The sequence below is a fragment of the Pseudorasbora parva genome, chromosome 17 (genome assembly GCF_024679245.1).
Source record: "Pseudorasbora parva isolate DD20220531a chromosome 17, ASM2467924v1, whole genome shotgun sequence".
NCBI lineage: Eukaryota > Metazoa > Chordata > Actinopteri > Cypriniformes > Gobionidae > Pseudorasbora > Pseudorasbora parva.
The window spans coordinates 22,587,925-22,612,630 of NC_090188.1; the positions used below are offsets into that span (position 1 = coordinate 22,587,925).

Sequence of the window (24,706 nt, forward strand, 5' to 3'; positions counted from 1 at the left end):
ACCGTCCCCGAATCACAGCGCACGCTCTCACCTCAGTATTAACCACACACACCTGCAGCTCATCATCACCCCGATCACCAGCAGCACAAAAGACACACACACGTACTCAGTCACTGTATTAGTATCAGTGCTATTGGAATTCATTCATAACATGACGGTATTAAAGGGGTACTTCAGCGCTGGGAAGATGAATCTGTATTTAAACTGGGTCATCAATGTAGTAGAAATGTGAAATTATTTTTGAATTTGGTGCCTTCTAGACTGAGAAAAGACAGAAAATGTATTTTTGTCTCATGAGGATGAAAGACTACAATTCCCAGAATGCTTCGCTGCCCTGTGAGGCCACTCCCAAAGCCACCTACTGGATTACTGTGACTGAGTTGGAGAAGACACTACAACTGAAGTGTCTGTTGAATATAATGAGTGAGTCACCGCACGAGTATCACAGCACTGAGCACTAACTGCAGGAGTCAGATAAATGAGCTGATGAGCTCTTGTGATGAGAGCTGAGGTAATCGCAACTACACTCTCGGCATACATTCACAAGGTAAGCTTCACAACCGCCTCCTGCCAGTATACCCAGATTATCAACCTGAAGAACCATCACCAGCACATCTGCTCTTCAGTCAAGTTATTCACCGACTCACCTGTTACCTCTGCAGGTTGCTCAATAAACCTGATTCACTTACCATCTCGTCTCCGTAGCCTCTGTACCATAACAATTATAAACGCAACATTTTTGCCCCTATTTTTCATGAGCTGATCTCAAAGATCTAAGACTTTTTCTATGTACACAAAATTTCTCTCAAATATTGTTTACAAATCTGTCTAAATCTGTGTTAGTGAGCTGTTCTCTTCACAGATGAATCACGGTTTCCACTGTACAGGGTAGAGCTTATTCTGTGAGGTGGATTGATTATCTCGGCGAAAGAGGAGTGCTCACTAACACAGATTTAGACAGATGTGTGAACAATATTTGAGAGAAATAGGCCTTTTGAATAAATAGAAAAAGTCTTTGAGTTCAGCTCACAAAAAGGGGGGCAAAAACAAAAGTTTTTTTACAGAATGACAAAAATGCCCCAGGTAGCCTTAGAAAAAAATTAACTAAGTATTTCAGAGTAACAAATAATTATAATGATAACTAAATAATAACCCCATAATGCATGGTTGTAACTTGTAATGATGTAATGTAATGATGTTCAATTTGGGATAAGTTCTGCATAAAAATGCAGACAATAACATGTCATGACCCATTTATCTGGGGTTTGTGTGTTTTAAGGATAAGGATAAAAGATAAGAATAAAGAGTGACACTCACTCCAATGTCCCACATCCAAAATCCCATTCTGAGACAATAGCCTTTTTATTCTGCTCTCACACTCTGACTTAACTCTAGATCAGATTAGATCTGTTAATCGCTAACCAGGAAAAACGAAAGATTTGATCCAGATCAAGTTAGTTTTACTTCCAGTGATGTAACATACCTCACGAATGCGAAGCTGAAAGCTTTTTCCCTCATGGTAGCAGTTGTATGTTTTCAGAAGGGACAAAATATCTGACCTGAAAAAGACATAAGATGTTAGGGTTAGGGTTAGGGTTAGGGTTTCTAATGTTCAGGGTGTATCAGACATGGAACTCTTACTTTGCAATAACTTTCTCCTCATTCAGCCTCACATAGGAGATCTTGTGAGGATCCATGGTGAAGTTCTCGCAATAGAAAGACTTTCAGCTAGAGAAAAGCAAGACAATGGGAGAGAAATGAATAAGAAGGAGACTCTGTGAGTGAGTGATTAAACACAGCAAATAATTAATTGTGTTATAGTATGTGTCTCATAATCCAACTGAACCATTAGTCTCTTCATGAATTTTGTGCAACAAGGCAACAGTACCAAGTGAAAGTAATCACAGGAATAAGGGTAAATCACATGGTCCTACAGTTAACACAATGTGCAATATTGCAATGTCTTGCATGTTTTCAGACCTTCTGACAAAATAATACTTTTTATTTTTCATTGGAAAGTTTTGAAGAATCTTCACATTTTCTGTTTGAATACATATCAACGTAATCACATCTGACAGGCTCAAAAAATATATAATTACTATTTAATTAATAAAAAAATGACTTTAATTATTCTGTGAAAATATTACCATTATTGCAGCTATAAGTGCCCCCATTATAAGTGCAAATGAGATTCCCCTTAATGACAAGGACATTCTCTGTGAAAAATTATGTCAGTCTGTTCATTATTGGCTTTAGAAGACTTTCAACACAGTAATACAATAACAGCATATGAATGTGTGGATACTAATGTGTGACATTAGGCTGAGTTAATGACAGAATTTACATTTTGTGGGCCAAATGGATTGTGATTGTTCATAGTCTGTGACACATTCTTAAAGATTCCTGCAGCAGTTGATTTTTTGGAAATCCCTTGCTTTCTTGTCCATGTGAAAAAAGCTTGAGCATGTGGGAGTAGCATGGAAATTCCAGGAGTGGCAGTGTCGCAGGGAATTCCCTCAGAGAGAGTATAAAACGACAGCCGGTCATTCAGCACTTACACACAGAAGCACTCTCATCATGGCACTGATAGCTTATGCTTTGCTGGCTTTCAATCTCAGTATCCTCCTAACAGGTGAGTCTATGAGAACAGATGCACATTCAGACTCTCTAAAAAAATAACTGAGCTAGCAAATTTCTACTTAGTTAAATCTTATAACATCAATGCAAAACTTGACTTACAAGTTTAATTATAAACTATTTTAATTATACACTACCATTCAAAAGTTTGGTTTATAGGATGTTTTTGAAAGAAGTCTCGTCTCACAAGGCTGAATTTATTTTATATAAATACTGTAAAACATGTATTAACATTTTAAACAACTTTCGATTTGAATATATTTCAAAACATAATTTATTCCTGTTATGGCAAAGCTGATTTTCAGCAGACATTACTCCAGTCTTCAATGTTACATGATCCTTCACATTATCTTATTTTTGCTGCTCAACCCTTGTGTATCCTTATGGACATTTTTGTCTTTTTCAGTTTTGTTTTTTTGAGAACTTTGCCTGTGGTAATGCTCACTGCATAACATTTGCCACAGGTGTGTATTTTAATTGGAATTTTAATATTTAACCACCATTTCCTTTTTTTTTTTTAAACTATTTTGCACTAGGTACACACAATACTTACACTTGGTCCTTTTGGACAAAAATGTCCACATTGAAACCCATTAAAACTGCTATTTTTAATTCCGTTGCCATTGAACTATAAAATGATACAATCCTTGTTAATAGGCTTTTATTCTGTTGGCAAGGCTTCAAAATGTTTTTTTTTCTTTTTTTTAAATTACCAGATGGTGCCATTTTTTCAGGTTTGGCGTAGCAAGCAAATACTGTATTTCTGTTTTTTGTTTATGCAAATTATAAAGCCAATTTGATAAATTATGCAGCTATAACTGTGGGTGTGTGGTGTTTATGTATGTAATAAAATAAATGTGTGTAGGTGTGCATGTGTGTGCTTGTAATATTTGAGAGAGAAAAACTCCAGTGGAGTTTTGTTTGCATCTAATGGGGAAAAGTTGAGAAGGGTCTGACTGCAGAGCCACAGTTTTTACCCCAACCACAGTTTTACCACAGCAGTTCTGACCGCACATGCGCATTGTGTCGTTATGTATTCGAGATGCATGTTACGGGAAAGGGAATAAAACTACAATTGTATTAATTAACTAATTAATATATTTATTTATGTACTTATTTATTGTAATTGCACTTGTTTGATTTTATAGTTATTAGTTAGTGATCAACTGTAATGGTAAAATAATGAAATGTTTAAAATGTAAATTGTAAATGTAATAAATATTTGTAAATTAAATTCGTTTCTTGGTTATGTCTCCAACAAATTTATACTCACACTATCAGCCTGTTTAAAAGTACGTTTTATTTGTGTTCAAGTTTATGCATTTACCCCAGGCAGAATTAATCAACTTGAGGAATTATCTTGACTTCAGACTAATAATTAAAAAATTATAAAAACCTTTGAAATGTCTATTCGAAAGTTCGGTTTTTATACCATGCATTGAAAGTGTTTACTATACAGAAACAACAAACAACTGCCAACAGCAGGAACAACAATAATCAATAGATAGTTTAAGGACAGAGTTAAGTTTTAAAAATCAAATCTATCAGTGTGAAACTGCGCATGCGCGGGGCAAAACCGCTGTAGTTAAACTGCGCATGCGCAGGCAAAACCGCGACTGGGGTGAAACTGCGGCTCTACGGCTCTGCAGACAGATATTATTGGAAAAGTTGGGATTGCGCCTTACTCAGAGCTAATTTTTTGAGATATCAACCTCAAATTTGAAAAGCTGCTTTTTTTTTTAGATTTATTGCTTTGATTTTGTACTTTTAGAGCTCAAAATGTAAAAAAAAAAAAAAAAAAATCATAAATAATTTTCATAAACTTAAAACTCTATAACTTTTTCTGTTTCACTTTTTAACTCTTTTGAATTTAACAATAATCTGCCAACGGTCTTCTTTAAAATGAGACTGAAGTATGTGGTCCCAAGATTCATTTTTATGACAGTTTTTCAACATGGACATTTTTCTATTTTACAGTCCAAGCAGTAGAGAGTCAACATGTTCCAAAGACCTGTCAGTGTCCAAATTACAAAATAGGAGTCCGTGGACCACTTTCAGATTTCAAAGTCACTCTAAAAGGACCTACCTGCTTACAGGATGAGATCATGCAAGTAGTTCACATACATTTTACTTCTTAGTTCCAAATGTATGTGCACCAATGGGTTTAATTCTATTATTCTCTGTACTTTTCATTAGAGTCATACGGCAGATCAACAAAAATCATGTGTGTCTCAGTCCGGCGGGACATCAAGGCAAAAGACTTTTGAAATGTTGGCAAAGGTAAGAGAGTGTTATCACCGAATGACTCTGTAAACTAAAGCACAGCATATCCAAACATCACTTAAACATTATGGTGGTCTGCATGTTTTAATCAGCTAGATCCCTCGTTTTTTTTCAGGATGCAAAGGGATGGCAAGGACAGTAAAAAGTGCATACGTCAACAAAAGCAACGGCCAAGGCAAAGAAAGAGAATGCAGACAAAATCCTAGAAGACCACATCTTAACCTCAAATACTTAACAGATGGAGGCAGAGAGTCACAAAAGAGAATTCTGTTCAAAACCTGTGCAAAGTGCTATTGTGTTGGTGTACTTTCATATGCACTAAACAAGCTAACATTCTCCGAAAAAAAGCACACTGTTGTCACAGGGGCGGTAGTGAAAAGGTACATCTTTGTACCTTACTCACCCTGAACATATCATTATTTTAAGGGTGCATATTAGTATCTTTTTGGTTTTTTGTGCCTTAGGGTACAGTGACAGGAATGCACTTTTTTCTGACAGTGATGGACATAAGAAAAGACTTAATTCAGATGAGTTCACATGTGTATGGAGGACAAAGGGACAGCAAATACTGAAGACCTGTTACAACAGGAACAGCATTTAACCATGCCATGTCATGCAGGGATGAGTTGAGTCCTGTTATGCAAGTTTAACGTATCGGCCAGTTTGAAAACACTTATTATAAATATGTTTTAAGTGATAATGTGAACATTTATTTGGCATTAACATAATAAACTAATATAATAAACTCTACTTTCTTGTTTTTCTCCTGTTTATTTACATAGGATTGAATTCTGCTGTACAATTTAAAAAAATTAATTTCTATAAAAAAAATCCAGTAAATGCAGTTAATCTATAAATAAAAGTTTATGGAAATTTCAATGTATTGGTCAAAAGGTGTGGGAACCATTTAGTATGAACAATTTATCGTAAGAAAAGCATACCATCAATGAATATCTTACAACCAACAATAGCGTCGCGGACCACAAAAGGTAAGTACACAGGTATTGAGTAATCATTTCTCTTGCCTTGAAGCATTTACTTGAAATCATGTGACTCTAATCCTACTCAATATGGCAAAACAGGAAATGCATAAAAGAGGGAAAGTGGGGGAGAAAAGCAGGACAGTTCTGTGCACACTCTAGTGCAAACACATACAAGAGAGACATTCGTCTTGTGAATGACGCAGCTTTAGTGAAATGGCTTTCAGGACTCTGCAAGGAAATATGAACCTGCTGCTCCTGCTCACAGTCTGCTGCTTACATTTCATGACAGGTACAGTAGTGTTTAAAGACTTATCAGGACTGTTTACAGATTTCCATCAGATATTGGTCATGGGGGTGGTGATAGACACGTGGTTAAATGTTTGTAGATTTGTCTTTAGAAAATGGGACTGCTGCAATATCCCATCGAGAAAAATGCGAGTGCATTGAGGGAACTGGCTCAGTGCAATGGAGAAGAATCACAGACTACACGATCATACCAAAAGATCCGCTTTGCAACGCGGTTCAAATCATGTGAGTAAAAAAAACCACTCCCATTCAAATTGAGTGGGATTTAAATGTGTAGTTCTCCATGAGATTTGTGAATCAAGTGGATTTTAAGTGATGTTTCTAAAGCATTTAAAATGGTCTTTGATACATTGTGTTTGTTTAAAACACTTTTGCAGAAAACATGTCCAAATTTGGTAATTACGATTAAGTCATACCACCCACAGATTGTTTGCTTTAAACTGAAATCATCTACCACCCTCACTGAAAACTCGCATGACTTTGTTCATAGTGTCAAAATGTTACTTTTTGTAGCATTTTTGAAAATTCTTGGTGATCACTGCCAATCTAATTGGCAAAATGAAATATACAAGAAAGTGAGCAAATGACCTTGCAAAAAATGTGCACAACGCCCCTGCCTCCAAAATCTATAGTAGGCTAATATTCAAATACATGTGGTACTTTACTGTAGAACTAAGTCTATAATTATTAACAAGCAATTATATCTCTCCTGGAAGTGTTGAAATCCAGTTCATTGTTAACAGTGTGTAAGATATTACACAATATTGCGTGTTGAGACACATCGCAAATTCAGATAATTTATCTGATTGGAAACCGGGCCACATAGCAAGATGAATTTTGCACCATATCGGTTCATTGCAATTTTGGCATGAGTGGGCATGATATTACAAAAAATACCATTGAATTCTTTCTCAAGAAACTGGAAATATCAGCTTTGTAACAGAAACATCTAGTGAATAGGCTACAGATAAAATGGGGCAATTTAGTTTTTTTTTTTTTTAACACTTTACAATAAAGTTTTCATTAACATTAGTTAATGTATTAACTTACATGAACTAACCACAAAAAAACAAACAAACATGTGTTTTGTGTTACTGTGTTTGTTAATCTTTGTTAACATTACTAAATAAAAATACAACTGTTCAAAGTTTGCTCATGTTAACGAAAGAACCCTTTTTGTAAAGTGTTACCACTTTTTTACTGGTATTTTGATGCCAAATGGCTTATTGTCTCACAAAATACTTCTTTAAAAAGCTCAAGACCAACAATAGACAGCAAAGAGGGGAAAAAGGAATACATATGAAATGCAAAACTTCCCAAAAGGTCCCACTGTACTTGTATTTGAATGATGTCAAATGCTTTTATTTAAAATGTGCATTGTTTGGTTATTGCTTAGACTTGTAAAAGGTTTTTTTTTTTTTTTACTAAATCATTAGGATTTAGTTATAAAATTTTTTTTTTTACAATAGTCTAAGCAATAACTAAACAATGCACATATTAAATACATTTTCGGTTTAATTAATTTTCAACTGTCAATTAATTTTCAATTTTCAACTTGAGTTCAACTGAGGTTTGTGGCATGAGCAAATGCCTTAGCTGAAGATTTATGATTCTTGCTGTGGTTTGCTCGCATTTGAAAACATACTGATCTCCTCCACCTCCACAGACTCCAGCTGCCAGGTCAAAGAATGTGTCTAAATCCAGAGTCCAACCAGGGGAGAAAACTGCAAAGATGCTGGAAAAGGTATGTGAGCAACAGATGCCCTGTACGGACAATTTTACTATTATTCATAAATAACCACTCATAAAGAAAAGGTAAAAAGTATCAATTAAGAAGTACACTTATTTAGAGCCTCATTAGCAAATTCAATAAAGTAAAAAACACTGCCACCCTGTGGCAGAAATAAACACCACCAACGGTAGTATTTACTTCTGCCACAGGGTGGCAGTGCGCGAAAATTCTCTCTCATAGATTCACTAGCTTCCCCACCTACATACCATATACAAAATCCATAGTAACAGTAACATGATATTTCTAAAAAAATATATAGCTAAAAATACTTGAAACATACACTATATAGATTTTAGTTGTTGTTGTTTGTAGGGATGGTTAGGTCGGTGTTCTTTGATTTAGGGGTTGGGAATGTGTTTTTTGCTTGCTCAGCTTTTAAGGCCTCTCTAATAATTAAACCCCTTCACTGTTCTATTGTCCAGGATTAAATTCAACACACAGAAGAAGAAGCTCTGTCTGAGAGTCAATAGGAAGAAAGCACCAAAACGTCCCAAGAAGCATTAACTCGACAGTTTTTACCTTTTCTATGTAGAAAGGTCTGTTTGTACGTCATCATTTATCCTGCCTGTCCCTTATTTGCACAAATGTGTTATGTATATGAAAATTTATATATATATATATATTGTTTTTCTACTGCCCATTTCTAATAAACCATTTTTAATAAATGCTATTTGTGTATTGCATGTGATAGTCTGTATCATTTTTAGCACATACGGACAAAATTAATTTGACAGAATTTTGACACAATGACACAAATGATCAGAAAGTCTCTCAATTTACCTTTATGGTAATACTTAACAATACGGGTGCACAAATATGCATTAATTCATGCTAAACTAATGCACAGATAATCACATGACTCTTACACAACTTTGAATTAATTCAAAACACATAACCACAACAACATATTACTTCAATTAGTTAATAATGATGTGCCTCTAGGCTAATGTGCCTCAACAAGTCATAACATTATGATACATTTGAAAATCATTAGCTAATGATTAGCTGAAGCAGACAACTGAAAGTTGAAGTACATACTTTGACTCATTCCAATGTGGTAATTAACACATAAATGAGCATTAAGAGTTAATATATCTTATTAGGGAATTAATACACAATGACACATTTAATTAACAGCAATTCATATATTACTTATTCTATTAATCATATAAAATGTTCATTAGTAGCTGATGCTTAATCATTAATTAATGGTTTAGTTCTTCATGAGTCATACATTAACTTGTGATTATCTGTGCATTAGTTAAGCATGAATTAATGTACCCGTATAATAAAGTGTTATCATATTTATTCACCAAACTAAAATAAACAAGAAGGCTCCTATTCAGTGAATGAAAAGAATCTGAATATTCTATGAACTAACCCAACCTGTATATGACCATCCTCATCTATTAATTATGCCATTTTAGTCTTGTGGCAAGAAAACGCCTTTCAAGTGGGTGGGGGTGGGGGAGATATATGCAATCTACTGTGTCCACCAGAAAGAATCACACTTATAAAATGCATTAGGCTGATTTAAAACCAAGAGGTCTTGTCTAGAGATGCTCCCCCCACCCACATAAAGAAATTACACTGTGAAACCCCTCCTGACCTGCCCACCCAATCAATTACTGAAAAGCAGCTGTTACTCTTAGCTGCAGGAATTTATCAAGCATATATAGAGACTTCAACCACGGCTGGATTTCCTCGTGACTATTTTGCAGAAGTTGGACATATTAGGAAGACAAAGAAGTTATATTTGATTTGCTTCTGCCATGAAAAGGAAAATTACAAATAAAGTTATTAGAAAAAAATACCACAATGGTTCACATCTGCACACAGAGAAAAAGGGTGTCAAAATTGTACCTTTAAGGACACAAAAGCATGTCACTTGGCCAGAACCCTTAAAATGACACCTTTGTAACTTGTTTAGTTCAAAAAGGTGCATATTAGTAATTAAGAGTACAAATATGTAGCTTAAGGTTTATGAAGCTTAAAAGGTACAGATGTTTTTTTTAAGGGTATACAGCCTTAAAACTGTGACAAGCTGTTGTAGGCTACCCCCTAAATTTGACACAAACACACAAACACAAAATTGTGTGAGAAGGTTCACTCAAGTAACATAGTTTGTTTTGACTGCTGTATAAAGACACATACCTGAAAACAGAAGAAGCCCAAGTAGCCTTCAAAAGAAGACAGCAGTACATAAGCTCACCTGCAGAATTATACAGGAAAAACACAAACAAATTTATCAATTTCCATCAATAATACACTCTCAGCTAGGGAACATATATGTTCTATTTAACTTACTTGCAAACTGTCTCCTTACCATTTCATGAAACGCCGTTCCTTTGTAAGAGCCGACAGAGCCCAGCTGTTTTGTAAGACACAACGTCTTATCTTCCACTTCACCCTGCTGCTTCCTCGGGGAATAGACGGTCAAAATATTGCTACTCGTTGAGAAGACTGGCAGCTGTGTAAACCAATCATACACTCCGCTGATTACCGCAGCCAATCAGATACGTCTGTGGGCGGGAGCTTTTTGCGGTTGCCCCGGGAAACGCTGGGACCGTTCGTTCGCAGCATAATATATTAGCATGTCTGTGAGATAATTATCACGAGCCTTGCGATAACCATGAGACAATTAAACTGCAAATTAAAGGGTGCTGTAAGATTTTATTCGGCCCTGCTATTACAACTTCATTAAGTTGCTATAGCATTTAAAGCTTTAGTTAAATAAAATGTGTAGGGTAAGACTTAGGCGTAAATACAACACAGTCTATTTACTGGGGAACAAGCTTCCTGTTTTTGGCTCGGTCTAGGAAGATATGACACGGAGAGGTCGAATAAAATATTTGAGGAAGTAGATGCTTTGAGCTGCCAAGATACTTCCCTCATGGGAAAACGGATATGTTTTAAAGGGGAAATAAATATATTAACGGGACTGCCAAATAAGGATTTTTTTTTTTAATTTATAAACAAATAGTTCATAGCCTATTAAACACTTCTTAAATAAGTCTCCTCAGCTGTGGTTAATAAAACTTAAACTTAAGAGCTACAATTCACCATAGGCCTATCCTTCTAAAGTGACAACAAAAGCAAGATTTATTGAACAACAGTAACCCAACCATTTTGGTGACTATTGAGTTCCATTGTGGGGATACACACTGAGTCCACATTGTGGGGATACATTGTGGGGGTGAACTATCGCATTTAAGCTAGTTGCAAGATCATCTCAAATTTGTGTTAAAATATTGTTTTGACGTGTCACAAATATAGAAAAGATACGCCTAATGCTAAATATGGAAAGGAAATTATGACTCTACTGACACTGGATAAACATATATTTCCACAGAACACAGTACACATAAAACTGCACTTCTGCTATTCATGTGGAGACAAATGGAACGTATAACAGGGTACAAGTTCTCTAAAGAGAACATTAATCATCCTAGTAATCACGTCACCCAAAAACACCTATTTAAAGCTTTGATAAGCTAAAATCTCTGTGAATTTTAAATAACAGCTAGGCAATTTAAATGACCCCTTTTAGATGCAATATTTACATAATTACATTATTCAACCAGAAGGGCTTTATTTCCCATAGCTTTAATTTTGTATTTAAATATTTGTAGTTATTACGGGTGATTTTTAAACCAAAGAAGATAGATATTTGGGTTGATTTCTAAATGATGATTTACTGGGTGTGTAATTCTTGTTTTTGGTGCAGAAAGCATCATTGCCTGACCCATTGATGCTCATAGATTTTTCACTCCAGTTCTTTTGAACAATGCTGACTGTGACTCTCCATTAGCAAATCCCAGTAAAACGTTGAAGGTATTCGGGTTAAAACCACAACACAAGTGCAAAGAATTTAATGGAATATTTTTCCATCAAGTACACCAAGAACAACACATGAATTCAGCATATGTTACTCAAGTATTCAGGATGCTGAAGTCATCCACACAGGTTAATGGAGAGGAATAAGTCCTGGGGGGTTGCTGTCCAGTCTTTAGACTGAAAACCCTCTTGTCTGGGTCAGTATGATGAATGGAACCTCTTAATTGTATTGATGTGTGGAGACTAGATGCAAGAGATCCAGGCTTAAGGTTACAGACTGGAAGAAAAGGTTGTATTTGACTGACAGTGTTCAAATGTTGTTTGGGGAGTTAATTTAAAAAAAAGAGAGATCCATGTTGTATGCATGTGTTTGTGTGTGTGTGTGTGTGTGTGTGTGTGTGTGTGTGTGTATATATATATATATATAATTATTATCATCATTATTATTATTATTTGTCCCTGTCCCAGGTATGAATTCTTCATCCAGAGTTTGAGGGCTATTGTTTTTGCCCTAGACCTAGAGTGTCTTTGTGCCTGTGCCATTTCAAGGGAATACCTGATGGCACATCACCATAGTGACCGTGGTCTAATGGAGCAATGGAGCACATGCTTTAGACAGATGATGCCTGGTGTGTGTGTGTGTGTGTGTTGCATTCAACTTATAGGGTTAATTTACTCATATTACAAAATACTGCCCCCCGATAACATTTTGATTCCTCTGACCTACATATAATAATAATAATAATAATAATAATAATAATAATTTATTACATTTATATAGCGCTTTTCTAGGCACTCAAAGTGCTTTTACATAGAATGGGGAATCTCGTCAACCACCACCAATGTGCAGCATCCACCTGAATGATGTGACGGCAGCCATATTGCGCCAGAACGCTCATCACACACCAGCTGATTGGTGGAGAGGAGACAGAGTGATTAAGCCAATCATTATATGGGGATTATTAGGAGGCGATGATGGACAGGGGCCAATGGGCAAATTCAGCCAGGATGCTGGGGTTACACCCCTCTTTATTGAAGGACATCCTGGGATTTTTAACGGCCACAGAGAGTCGGTACCTCGGTTTAACGTCTCATTGGAAGGACGGTGCTCTTTGACAGTACAGTGTCCCCATCACTATACTGGGGTGTAAGGACCCACACAGACCACAGGGTGAGCGCCCCCTGCTAGCCTCACTAACACCTCTACCAACAGCTACCTGCTTTTCCCAGTTGGTCTCCCATCCAGGTACTGCAGGCTCAGCCCTGCTTAGCTTCAGTGGTAAACCAGTCTTGGGCTACAGGGTGATGAATGCTGCATTATGTATATTTTAAGACTTTCGAAGGCCAAATTCTTTTTAAAAATAGCTTTAAAACCATGTCAGTAGGCAGAAGATTATTTGTCAATACCTGCACTCTCCTCATCTACATCACATTTTCTTTATTCCTCATCTTATCTTAGCTGAGCATTGACTGATAGTGTTTTATTTTTAACTGTCTGTGAAGTAAACAGTGTCAACTGATGTTTTATGAATCCCAAAGCAAACAAATTTGATTAAAATTCATTCACAATATGTCCACATTCATTATTAATATTATACCCACACTGTAAAAATGTTTTTTTTTGTTTTTGTTGGTTTAACTTAAAAAAGTAAGTAACCTGGTTGCCTTAAAATTTTGAGTTCATTGAAATAAAAAAATTGAGTTGATACAATGAAGGAAATTTGTTTAATAAATAGAAACTCAAAATATTATCTGAACCACATACAAATTTTGATACATGAAAATAGCACTATTTGGAATGTTTCACTGCGTCATCAGAAATAAAACACACACAATTACCCAATATGCTTACAAAATCTTTTAATAATATTTTAATAAAGGTTGTCAAATATCAGAAAATGTTCATTGTATTAACTCAAAATTTTAATTTCAATGAACTCAAAATTTTAAGGCAATCAGGTAACTTTTTTCTAAATAATTTTTTACAGTGCAATATGATAAGAAAACAGCTTTGTTAATTGCTTATCCCCTCACATTGACAGTAAATAAAAGGATTACATACATGAATGTTATGTAAATTATATAGGCCTATTTTTTAACCAAAAATGGCTAAATGAGTCCAAAGTTTATTAGTTTGACCGATTCATTTTGTTGGTCATTTAACATTTCTATCTTAAAACAGCTGTCATTATGAAATGTTTAGTTTAGCTCTTGCATCTTATCTCGCGCTTTATGACCAAATTATCTTGGTGCTGTGCAATATCTGTGCAGCACTAAAGTCATTTCACAACCTTTATGATTTCCCTGTATAGTTTTCAGCAATGGTTGAGAGATATTTTTCTCATATTCTAAGAGGAAATACTTTTATTCACTTTTCACTTAGCATGACATGCCTACACTGATTTATAACTACAGTATCACTAACATTTACAGTGTAATCATTGGTGCTTTATCTGACGTGGTCTCCTCTGGCTCCACCTCATGGTATTCTTCCATTTCAGTATCACTACATCTGAGACTTTCAATGAAGTGCACGTTTCTTGTGTCTGTTTGTCCTTTTTTTCGTTGTCCCTTCACAGACTGAGCCCTGTCTGTGGGGGCATGAAGTTGGCTATTGCTTGGAAAAAAAGATGCTCTTTTGCCGGAGATGATGTGGAAGAAAGAGACATGTTCAGTGTCCCCCCCGTCTGTGACAGAGACAGAAGACAGAGCCGGGTCATCATACAATGCACTGGACTCTTTAGGCCGATCTGGTTTTTTCTTTTTGCTCAATATGAAGTTAAAGAATCCAGTCACTACCAGCATAACTCCTGTAAAGTAGTAGACAAAGTTGCTTAATTCATGTTAACTTGTATGCTTGTGCATTCTTAAACTGTCAGAATTCACTCTAAGCAGATACTAGATTGCCAAAAGTTTTTGGGACGTCTGCCTTTATGTGTACATGAACTTTAATGACATCTCATTCTTAATCGTTAGGGTTTAATATGGAGTTGGCCCACCATTTGCAGCTATAACAGCTTCAACTCTTCTGGGAAGGCTCATTTGTGAGGTCTGGCACTGGTGTTTGATGAGAAGGCCTGGCTTGTAGTCTCTGCTCTAATTCATCCCAAAGGTGTTCTATCGGGTTGAGGTCAGGACTCAGATCAAGTGTAGTGCAGGCCAGTCAAGTTCCTCCAAACCAAACTCACCCACCCATGTCTTTATTGACCTTGCTTTGAGCAGTCCTTGTTCAACCAGGAAGGGGACGTCTCCAAACGGTTCCCACAAAGTTGGGAGCATGAAATTGTCCAAAATGTCTTGGTATGCTGAAGCATTAGGAGTTCCTTTCACTGGAACTAAGGGGCCAAGCTCAATCCCTGAAAAACAACTCCACACCATAATCGCCACTCCAGCAAACTTTACATGTGGCACAATGCAGTCAGGCAAGTACCATTCTCCTGGCAACCGCGAAACCCAGTCTCATCCATGGGATTGCAAGACAAAGTGTGTTTCTTAACTCCAGAGAACACGTCTCCACTTCTCTAGAGTCAACTGGTGGGGAACTTTACACAACTGCATCCGAGGCTTTGCATTACACTTAGTGATGTAAGGCTTGGATACAGCTGCTTGGCCATGGAAACCCATTCCATGAAGCTCTCCGCACTGAGCTAATCTGAAAGCTACACGAAGTTTGGAGGTCTGTAGCTATTGACTCTGTGCACTGTGCGCCTCAGCATGCACTGACCCCGCTATGTGATTTTAAATGATCTATACCACTTGAATTCTTGGCTTGAGTTGCTGTTGTTTCCAAGTGCTTCCACTTTGTTATAACACTACTAAAAGTTGACTGTAAAATAGTGAGAAAATTTCATGAATAGACTTATTGCACAGGTGGCAACCTATCACGGTACCACCCTTGAATCCACTGAGCTCCTGAGAGGGACCCGTTCTTTCACAAATGTTTGTAGAAGCAGTCTGCCTGTCTAGATGCTTGATTTTATACACCTGTGTACATGGAAGTTATTGGAAGACGTGAATTCAATGATTTGTCCCAATACTTGTGGCAATATAGTGTATATTTACATATTATTTATATAGTCTATTAAATGGTTTTGCTTATCATTTGGTGAAATGTATTATTATTTATGTTTTTTAAATATATTTTTAAATAATATAATAATATGCAATAAATTAAAAGCACCTGGTATTACAGCATGCCACACAAGCACTGGATGCAGGAAACACATCACAGACATCATTGTGTAGTATAGAAATTTCTGAAAACCCCCAAGTTTGGCCATCTTCTTCCAAAGAATGAAAATATTCCATGTGGGTGGACAACTGCAAGGAAGAAAAACAGATATGAAAAAAATGCACTGATTAAAATCACACAAGTATATGATTCATATAATCTGATTGAACGTACGGAAGACACATTTCCAACATGGCGTCAACGAAATAGGCAACTTCAAAAATCATGATCAGCACAGAGGAAAGCCTGTAAGGAATACAAACAGGAGTAATGCAGTGGTTTATATGACTTCTAAAACGTTTTGTTAGAAAGAAAGTAAGTTCAAGCAGTTCAACAGTATGTATGAAATCATGTTTACTTTATTAATGTTTTTGGTGAATGATCCGAATGTAACTCCAACTTCTCACAATACAATCAGTTCCTGAAGAATCAAATCAAGTCCCACCTCGTATGTTTTCTCATTGAGAATCCTGATTCTTGCCACAATAATGTAAAGTGTGAACATGGATTCGCGTTAACTTTAATCACTTGTTCCTCTTCATGCTTTTATCCACAGTTAGATATTTATTACCATTTAGCAGGTATTTGAGCACATTTCCGGGATGTTTATGATATTCTGGTGTTCATGCATGTGAACAAACACTTAATGAATGTTAAGGGAGAAAATATCTCCCTGTTGTTCATGCAGAACCTCTCTAGCCTGGCTGTGAGCCCAGAAAGATCAGATAATCTGGGACAAGAGGCCCATTTGCCTCCATCTGTGTGTAATTCTCAAGAGGCGCTACTGTATTGCCAGCTATAGTTAGAAATGGAATGACAGTGGCTTTTAAGTGACCATGTGTCCTGTATATTTCTATGGCATCGCTGTCAAAAAGTAATTAGCTGGTTATATGGATTTACTTATTTTTTCAGTTAACGAAAGTTATCATAAGTATTGTAATGTTTGAAAAGGATATCATAACAAATGTCATTAGATGGGGAAGATTTTAAAAAGAGCATTAAAGGCATAGTAAATTTCTAAATCTTTAAGATTTTAGCTTCATTCTGTGGAAATAACAATAACCAAACAGGGACATTTTTTGCCCCATATCTTAAATTTGGGGGGGATTTTTATTAATTTGGTGGCCCCATTCATTTGTGTGTGTGACGTACTGTTGCAAGGCCTGTTTCAAGTGAAACTGGTGAAACATAGCAAAGTCTACAACTGGTCAAACATACAGTATGTACAAATGGACAAGAATACAAAGCTAGTAATACAGTAGGGAAAAAAGGATTTAGTGAGCCACCAATTGTGCAATTTCTCCCACTTTAAAAAGATAAGAGAGGCCTGTAATTTTCATCAGTTACTCTTCAACTAGAAGAGTACAGAATTAGAGGGGGGAAAAATCCAGAAAATCACATTGCCTGATTTTAAAGCTACACTGTGTGATATTTTCCCCCATCTAGTGGTGAAAAGGTATATGACCATCCAGTGAATAATATGCTCGTCCCAATTCGCCTACTTATACTACGTCCTAAAAGTATGTACTCTTTTTGTGAAGAAAAAGTATATACTTTTGAGTGTGTAGCAGAAAAGTATGCAAGCTTCGGGACATACTACTTCGCCATCTTTAACGGACTCTGTCACTTAGTTACGTGCATCCCGTCACCGTTTATCTGCCCTGTCAATCATCGTCAGATTCGTCACAGTTCAAATCCTTCACATTCAGTTTAATCTCCTACCGTATCGGAGAGAAATGTAGCCGCTCGTTGATCTGCTATTTGTGGGTCTTTAATGCAGAGACTCTCCTCATGTGTTTGCAGTTTAAGTATAATGATGCATTTAAAAGTTAATGACCAAACGTGTCATTACAAAAGTTCACAATGCTGCTGCATGTGAAATATAATGTGGACAACACTGAATAAATATATTTTTGTCAGGTTAATTATTGATCGAACCCCTCACCCGTATGTATTTTCAATGGCATTTTATAAACTTACGAGAATACTTTATTACTTGAAATAAGTAAATATACATTAATGAGCACATCTATTTTTTGAAAGAACTAAGTGTTTTAGCTAAGAATAAACTAAAAAAGTTACACAGTGTAGCTTTAAAGAATTTATTTACAAATTATGGTGGAAAATAAGTATTTGGTCACCTACAAAACAAACAAACAAAAAAGATTTCTGGCTCTCACAGACCTGTAACGTCTTCTTTAAGAGGCTCCTCTGTCTTCCACTCATTATCTGTATTAATGGCACCTGTTTGAACTTGTTATCAGTAAAAGACACCTGTCCACAACCTCAAGTCAGACTCCAAACTCCACTATGGCCAAGACCAAAGAGCTGTCAAAAGACACCAGAAACAAAATTGTAGACCTGTACCAGGCTGGGAAGACTGAATCTGCAATATGTAAGCAGCTTAGTGTAAAGAAATCAACTGTGGGAGCAATTATTAGAAAATGGAAGACATGCAAAACCACTGATAATCTCCCTCATTGTGGGGTCCATGCAGGATTTCACCCCGTGGGGTCAAAATAATCACAAGAACAGTGAGCAAAAACACGGGGGGACCTAGTGAATGAGGTGCAGAGAGCTGGGTCCAAAGTAACAAACGCTACCATCAGTAACACAATACACCACCAGGGACTCAAATTCTGCAGTGCCAAACGTGTCCCCTGCTTAAGTCAGTACATGTCCTGGCCATTCTGAAGTTTGCTAGAGAGCATTTGGATGATCCAGAAGTGGATTGTGAGAATGGCATATGGTCAGATGAAACCAAAATATAACTTTTTAGCAAAAACTCAAGTTGTTGTGTTTGGAGGAGAAAGAATGATGAGTTGCACCATAGCTGTAAAGCATGGGGGTGGAAACATCATGCTTTGGGGCTGTTTTTCTTCAAAAAGACCAGGACGACTGATGTGTAAAGGAAAGAATGGAAGGAGCCATGTAGATTTTGAGTAAAAACCTTCTTTCATCAGCAAGGGCATTGAAGATGAAACCTGGCTGGGTCTTTCAGCATGACACTGATTCTAAATACACCGCCCAGACAACAAAGGAGTGGCGCCGTAAAAAGCATTTCAAGGTCCTGGAGTGGCCAAGCCAGTCTCCAGATCTCAATCCCATAGAAAATCTTTGAAAATCCGTGTTTCCCAGCGACAGCCCCAAAACATCACTGCTCTAAAGGATTTATGCATGGAGGAATGGGCCAAACTACCAGCAACAGTGTTACCTTGTGGCGACGTACAGAAAACGTTTCACCTCTGTCATTGCCATGGAGTATATAACAAAGTATTGAGATTGAGACTTTTGTTATTGACCAAATACTTATTTTCCACCATAATTTGCAAATAAAATCTTTAAAAATCAAACAATGTGATTTTCAGATTTTTTTTACAGGCCTCTGTCATCTTTTTAAGTAGCAGAACTTGCACAATTTGTGGCTGAACAAATACTTTTTTTTTTTACCCCACTGAAATAACAAATACTGAAAAAACAAACAAAGCATAACTGCAAATGCATCAAAGGAATGGTCAATTCTAAAATGGGAAAACAAACTGATTCAGGTGTGTAAGTTCATCTTTAAAAAACACTGTGACTTATTTGCTCACTGCAGGAATAATGAATTAACATCTGACAGGAAGACGTGTCTGAGATAACTTTCATATGAATAAAATGTGCTATACCACCCACAGAAGCTCATTTTATACTCACAGGAGATAGACTGCCAAGCTGTTGAACTCCCCCTGTCTCTGAGTTTCTATACCCACTGCACAAAGCACTGAAAATAAACACACAACACTCACATCAAACTTAACCTGCAGAAATCATAATCAATAGAAATAAATCAACATTCTGTATCTGGTGTAATTAGTTGGAAAATAAAGTTGTCTATTTATATATATAAAAGTAAGTAAGAGGCAGGACTAAGGGATGCAGAATATGGTCATGCAGATTAAAACATTAACATGTGATTTATAAGTAGCCTATTTTATATTATGTACTAACAGCCAATGTGCAAATAATATCCAAGCTAATAAGCAATTGTGAGAATTGGTCCCCAAACAGCATAACCTGGACTTTTCACAAAAATGGAATGCAATTTTATTGTGGCCACTAGATGTCAGATTTGCCACACAACACTGCTGGGCAAACACACACCAGGCCAGTATTGTTGTGCTGATTTTGGAAACAAATGTACAAATAAAGAAAAATAAACTAAAGAAAATACAATACATGTGTTGTTCAATATGTGTGAGAATTATACAGTTCTCTGCACAATAAGAAAACATTTTGAAACATTTTCACCAAATTTATGAATTAATACTAAAATATTTTTTGGGCAAAAAAAAAAAGTGTTTTAGTATTTAGAAAATACATATAGTATGCTAATGTAATTATTAACATTAGCTAGTTATATTCACACTGCATCTTGAACATTACATTACAAATTGTGAAACATAGCAAACAAAACATTTTACAAGCCAAATGATATTGTATTAATGTGGATCTATTGCATAGTTTATTACTAAAAATAAAACCCCTTTTGGTTTTAAAGTTTACTATTGGAAAATGTTTGCATTTAATAGTGTTTATGTAATTGTTGGATTTAAGGAATAATTAATGCCAGATAGATTATTTTCTTTCTTTTTTTTACAAACAACATACAAACAATTTATTTCAACTTAAATGGGCCATTTCATAAACACTGGGACAGTCAGTGCCTTTCTTTCCCCCATTTTAAAGCAGGGTATTCTGTGTAATGAGCACCAATCACAGAGTAAAATATTTCAATGCTCCTAATGCAATCTTGATTAAACTAGTGCATATCTAAAGGTTATTTATAGTATCTTCAGTGAAAACAATGGCCTGCAAAAGAACAGAAAAGTCAGTCCTACCTGCAGCAGTCGAGATGCCAAGAACTCTGCAGGCACATTCCACTATGACCCACAAAGCTGAGCCCTTCATGGCCGAAATAAAAAGATTGTTACTTTAGAACATTTGTTGATAGATAGCGTTCTCTTTTGACCGTTCGTTTATTAGTAGTTGAGAGAGGCAGTCAGAACTTTATGTTAGGATGGCAGCGCCACCGCAGACCCATGGTTAGTAATCTCCTCGCCTGAGCTGGAGGGTGCCGCCGGCTGCGTCCCAGTGCAGATTTTACCCTAGTAATCAGCCTAGCAGAAAAAAAAAAAACTAAAACCCAAACACCCATCACCCTCTGCTTGTTCCTGTTAAATTCCACCTCTGTTCAAGGTGAGTGGACCGGACAATGATAAAGTTTACAGTTAAAGATTACCTGACTAGGTACTAACAAAGAGCACAAATAAGGCATGTTCCCTGAGGGAAGACACACAAACACACACGGTAAGTACACACTTATGCACACAAGCCTGTTGCAGGACCCTCACAGGTTACGAGTGTGACCTTCATGAGGAGGTATTCCACCCTCCATCCTTTTACAGCTGCTGAGGGACACATTCAAATTAAATTACCTTCAGCCAATCAGCCAATTAATCAAAAATGTCCTTGCCCAAGGTCAAATGTGTTTCTGCAAAGTAAATGTACATGGAGGGAGTCTCAAACGTCTACTTGATAAGCCCTGTCCTGAACCGATGATTAATGTTGGCGAAAGCAGCAGTACTTTCATAGCCCAATCCTGACAAAAGACAGATGTTAATCATTCTCCAGCAGACGCACTGAACAGACACCATCTCTTCCAGCCTTTAGTTACCTGTGTCAAAGGTCAGACTTTTCTCAGTCATAACAGATCACGATTGATTAGAACCACAGTGCGGCTGCATGACGGCATGTATGACACAGTGATGGTCTGTATAATTAAATCTGATGGCACGTGACTACAGTATCGCTAGGATTTCAAACCACATATCTTTGGCATTATATGACACAGCACATCATTATTTTGGTTAATATACTGACTGATTTGATTCATAATACTTCATATTTTTTTATAAAACTTCACAGATTAATAAATAGCACCTAGTGCTAAATAAATATTGACAACAGGGTTAAATATTATGAATAACAATAATAATGTATTTTTTTTAAATATTTTATTATCCTATAATAATAATACAAATAATAATAATTATTACTATAAACAGTACTATTGTACTCATATTATTTAGTTTTTATTTTCATTTCTATGTGATTTTCCCCTCGGCAATAAACAAACCAGCCGGATCTCACGAAAATGCGTATATTTCGCATGCATATGATACGCATTTTATGGCGTATTATACATACGAACCCCCCACCCCACCACCCTAAACCACCCAAGAGCGTATCATATACACGCCATAAAGTGCGTATCATATGCACGCCAAAATGAGTTTTGGCGTAGGCTATACATTCCACGACATTGCACACTCGTACTATACGCATTTACATGTGATCGGGTTGAACAAACACCAAATAGACCAACATTTTGACACTCCAGCTATTTAACCTCAATTCTATGAAGCGATGCGAGTGCTTTGTGCAAAAAAACTATTTACCACTTTATTTACAAAATATGAATCGCCACCCCCGTTCATGCAACGTCTGCTCTCATGTCAATACAACACGCATCTGTTGTGGTGCTCTAGTGAACATACGTTGGAGATTAGTATTTTGTAAATAAAGTGGTAAATTGTAAAAAAAAAAAAAAAAAAAAAAGGTCAAACAAAGCACTTGCATCACTGCATAAAACTGAGGCCCCGTCCACACGGAGCTGTATACATATAAATTTTGTACCGTTTCGTCCACACGGATCCGGCGTTTTAGAAGCATGCATCCGATATTTTTCGAAACCGGGTCCCAAAGCGGATAAATCTGAAAACGATCATCTTCAGTCTTCGTGTGTACAGTGAATCTGTATATTTTCTGAAACGGTGATGTCATCACACTACGTCCAGCACGGTGAAAAAGGTAAGGGATACAACTACGGGCGGGCATGTGCACATCAATATCGCGTCATTTAATTAACGTATCTGCATACCTGTAAGGGTATGTTTTGGGTTGGGGTAGGTGTAGGCATTAATAAAACACATCTGTTAGTAGCAAATGTATTTATTGTTATTTTATTGTGAGATTTTGCCTCACCTCCAACCACTGCTATACCCCTGCCTAGCCACAACTCTTCTTCTCCGTTTTTAGTGCATTTCTGTGTCAGAATTACAGCGCCACACACTGGCCTGACATGCAAACTACATCGTTTTTAGTCCGTTTTTGTAATCTCGTGTGGAAGCAGATATTTCTTGAAACGAGGGGGAAAAAGGATCGGATTGGGAAAGCGCTGGCTTCGTGTGGACAGGGCCTGAGGTTAAACCACTGGAGTCACGTGGACTACTTTAATGATGTCTTTACTACCTTTGGGCTTGAAAGGGGTAGTTGCGTAGGCTGTCAATGGAGGGACAGAAAGAAAGAAAAAAAAATTAAAAGATCTTCATTTGTGTTTGAAGATGAACGAAAGTCTTACGGGTTTGAACCGACATGAAGATGAGTAATTAATGACAGATCTATCATTTTGTATGGTGAACTAACCCTTTAAAAGAAAGTCGTAAGATGGCAAAATGCCCCATATCATAATATCATACATGACAGCTGTTACAACATAACTACATAACACAATTTAGATAAATTCATGGTCTATCAAAGATACAATAAAAACCATAACTTCCTCTGGCTCTCATGTTATATACCTTGTTGGCCAGCTCATTCTTTAAGAAAGTATATCCTAAATGTTCATAAATGAGCAGAAAATACAGGGGATATGGGAGTAACTTGGAAAGTATTACAGATGTGAACTGTAAATTCTTAAGGTTTATGTGACCTGGATATTCGAGGGACAAAAGAGGGTCACCGAAACCAACAGATGAGCTGACTTCAGCTCTCAGTTAACTGAGGCCCTGAAGAAGACACATTATGTACTATACATCCTACTACTCACAGTGAAAGGCTGTCTTGGCAAACACTTGGAGTTCTGCTCTAATTTACAACTCAGATATCCAAGTTGACTCCTGCTAAGAGGAAAAATGTAAATCCCCTAACATTAGAACAAGGCTACCTTTGTTTTCTGCCTGGGTCAACTGTTTTCCAGATTAGCAGCATTTTATTCCAGGTATGCGTGTGCATTTCTGCGCTACAGTGTATGTTCTCTATTCACACTATGAATTCACAGCCATTGACCTCTAAAAACACGTTTAAGAGGATGATCAAACTAATTGAATCTAATTCTTTATGTGATGTATAACAAACTTATATATAATGTGGCATGTATATGATTTCCTAAACATTAATGTACAACATAAAACATTTCTGATCGTGATTGTTTGTTATACAGTCAGAAATCTTCAATATCTCAGATTTGGGGGATTTCTTATCATCTGCCATGAAAGTCCAATAAGTTAAGAAAGACATGGTAAACTTAGTCAGAATAGACTGATGATCTGTGCTGAGTTGTAGTGTGGGAGTAGTTTGAAAACTAGAGCAGTTTAGAAATGCTGGTCTCTGTTATGTTTAAAAAGCACAAACCTCAGTTTGTGCAATAATACTATGTTGATTTTGTCAAGACAACATAATTGTCTCCTTGCAATGAATTGCTTGTGTCATTTGTTTGTTGCTTTGGATTAATGTGTCTGCTAAATGAATAGA

At 36.5% G+C, this 24,706-nt stretch overlaps 4 protein-coding genes across 7 annotated transcripts in view; 2 read left to right on the forward strand and 2 right to left on the reverse strand.

The window, feature by feature from the left end:
• The window catches only part of rassf4a (Ras association domain family member 4a), a 28,658-nt gene extending 18,204 nt beyond the window's left edge, over positions 1-10,454 (reverse strand). Inside the window, exons 1-4 of one of the 2 annotated variants that reach the window (XM_067421471.1) lie at positions 10,328-10,454; positions 10,156-10,213; positions 1,642-1,728; positions 1,484-1,559 (exon numbers count right to left, since the gene is read on the reverse strand). In XM_067421471.1, the coding sequence (XP_067277572.1) occupies positions 1,484-1,559; positions 1,642-1,697 (132 nt within the window). In that variant the 5' untranslated portion in view covers positions 1,698-1,728; positions 10,156-10,213; positions 10,328-10,454. Of the gene's footprint in view, positions 1-1,483; positions 1,560-1,641; positions 1,729-10,155; positions 10,214-10,308 lie in introns of both variants that reach the window. The other variant, XM_067421472.1, reaches the window with a different exon arrangement.
• On the forward strand, positions 2,512-5,337 carry LOC137044789 (C-X-C motif chemokine 9). Its single transcript, XM_067421066.1, has 4 exons — positions 2,512-2,632; positions 4,615-4,744; positions 4,834-4,917; positions 5,036-5,337. The coding sequence occupies exons 1-4, from the start codon at positions 2,578-2,580 to the stop codon at positions 5,124-5,126; spliced, it is 360 nt and encodes a 119-aa protein (XP_067277167.1). The 5' UTR covers positions 2,512-2,577; the 3' UTR covers positions 5,127-5,337.
• On the forward strand, positions 5,762-8,671 carry cxcl18a.1 (chemokine (C-X-C motif) ligand 18a, duplicate 1). Of its 3 annotated transcripts, XM_067421064.1 has the most exons (5): positions 5,762-5,909; positions 6,003-6,192; positions 6,290-6,434; positions 7,876-7,953; positions 8,424-8,671. In XM_067421064.1, exons 2-5 carry the CDS (start codon positions 6,117-6,119, stop codon positions 8,503-8,505), a joined length of 381 nt encoding a protein of 126 aa, XP_067277165.1. In that variant the 5' UTR covers positions 5,762-5,909; positions 6,003-6,116; the 3' UTR covers positions 8,506-8,671. The 3 variants fall into 3 exon arrangements, with proteins under 3 accessions (XP_067277165.1, XP_067277164.1, XP_067277166.1); XM_067421063.1 differs by having other exon boundaries at positions 5,783-6,192; XM_067421065.1 differs by having other exon boundaries at positions 5,879-6,192; positions 6,302-6,434.
• A 3,152-nt stretch (positions 10,455-13,606) lies between the features above and the next one.
• tmem72 (transmembrane protein 72) lies at positions 13,607-21,652 on the reverse strand. The gene is made up of 5 exons (XM_067421390.1): positions 20,950-21,652; positions 19,766-19,832; positions 16,244-16,315; positions 16,019-16,158; positions 13,607-14,648 (listed from the first exon to the last, which is right to left on the reverse strand). The coding sequence occupies exons 1-5, from the start codon at positions 21,017-21,019 to the stop codon at positions 14,266-14,268; spliced, it is 732 nt and encodes a 243-aa protein (XP_067277491.1). The 5' UTR covers positions 21,020-21,652; the 3' UTR covers positions 13,607-14,265.
• Between the last annotated feature and the right edge of the window lie 3,054 nt (positions 21,653-24,706).

Excerpts from the sequence above, each read along its gene's own strand:
- LOC137044789 (XM_067421066.1), top strand. The coding sequence starts at position 2,578 with ATGGCACTGATAGCTTATGCTTTGCTGGCTTTCAATCTCAGTATCCTC. Across the intron at positions 4,745-4,833 it reads TGCTTACAGGATGAGATCAT|AGTCATACGGCAGATCAACA; the intron begins GCAAGTAGTTCA and ends ACTTTTCATTAG. Across the intron at positions 4,918-5,035 it reads CTTTTGAAATGTTGGCAAAG|GATGCAAAGGGATGGCAAGG; the intron begins GTAAGAGAGTGT and ends GTTTTTTTTCAG.
- cxcl18a.1 (XM_067421064.1), top strand. The coding sequence starts at position 6,117 with ATGGCTTTCAGGACTCTGCAAGGAAATATGAACCTGCTGCTCCTGCTC. Across the intron at positions 6,193-6,289 it reads CTGCTTACATTTCATGACAG|ATTTGTCTTTAGAAAATGGG; the intron begins GTACAGTAGTGT and ends AAATGTTTGTAG. Across the intron at positions 7,954-8,423 it reads CTGCAAAGATGCTGGAAAAG|GATTAAATTCAACACACAGA; the intron begins GTATGTGAGCAA and ends TCTATTGTCCAG.
- tmem72 (XM_067421390.1), bottom strand. The coding sequence starts at position 21,019 with ATGAAGGGCTCAGCTTTGTGGGTCATAGTGGAATGTGCCTGCAGAGTT. Across the intron at positions 16,316-19,765 it reads AGCTTGGCAGTCTATCTCCT|GCTTTCCTCTGTGCTGATCA; the intron begins GTGAGTATAAAA and ends TATTCCTTACAG. Across the intron at positions 14,649-16,018 it reads GTGGCATGCTGTAATACCAG|GAGTTATGCTGGTAGTGACT; the intron begins GTGCTTTTAATT and ends ACTACTTTACAG.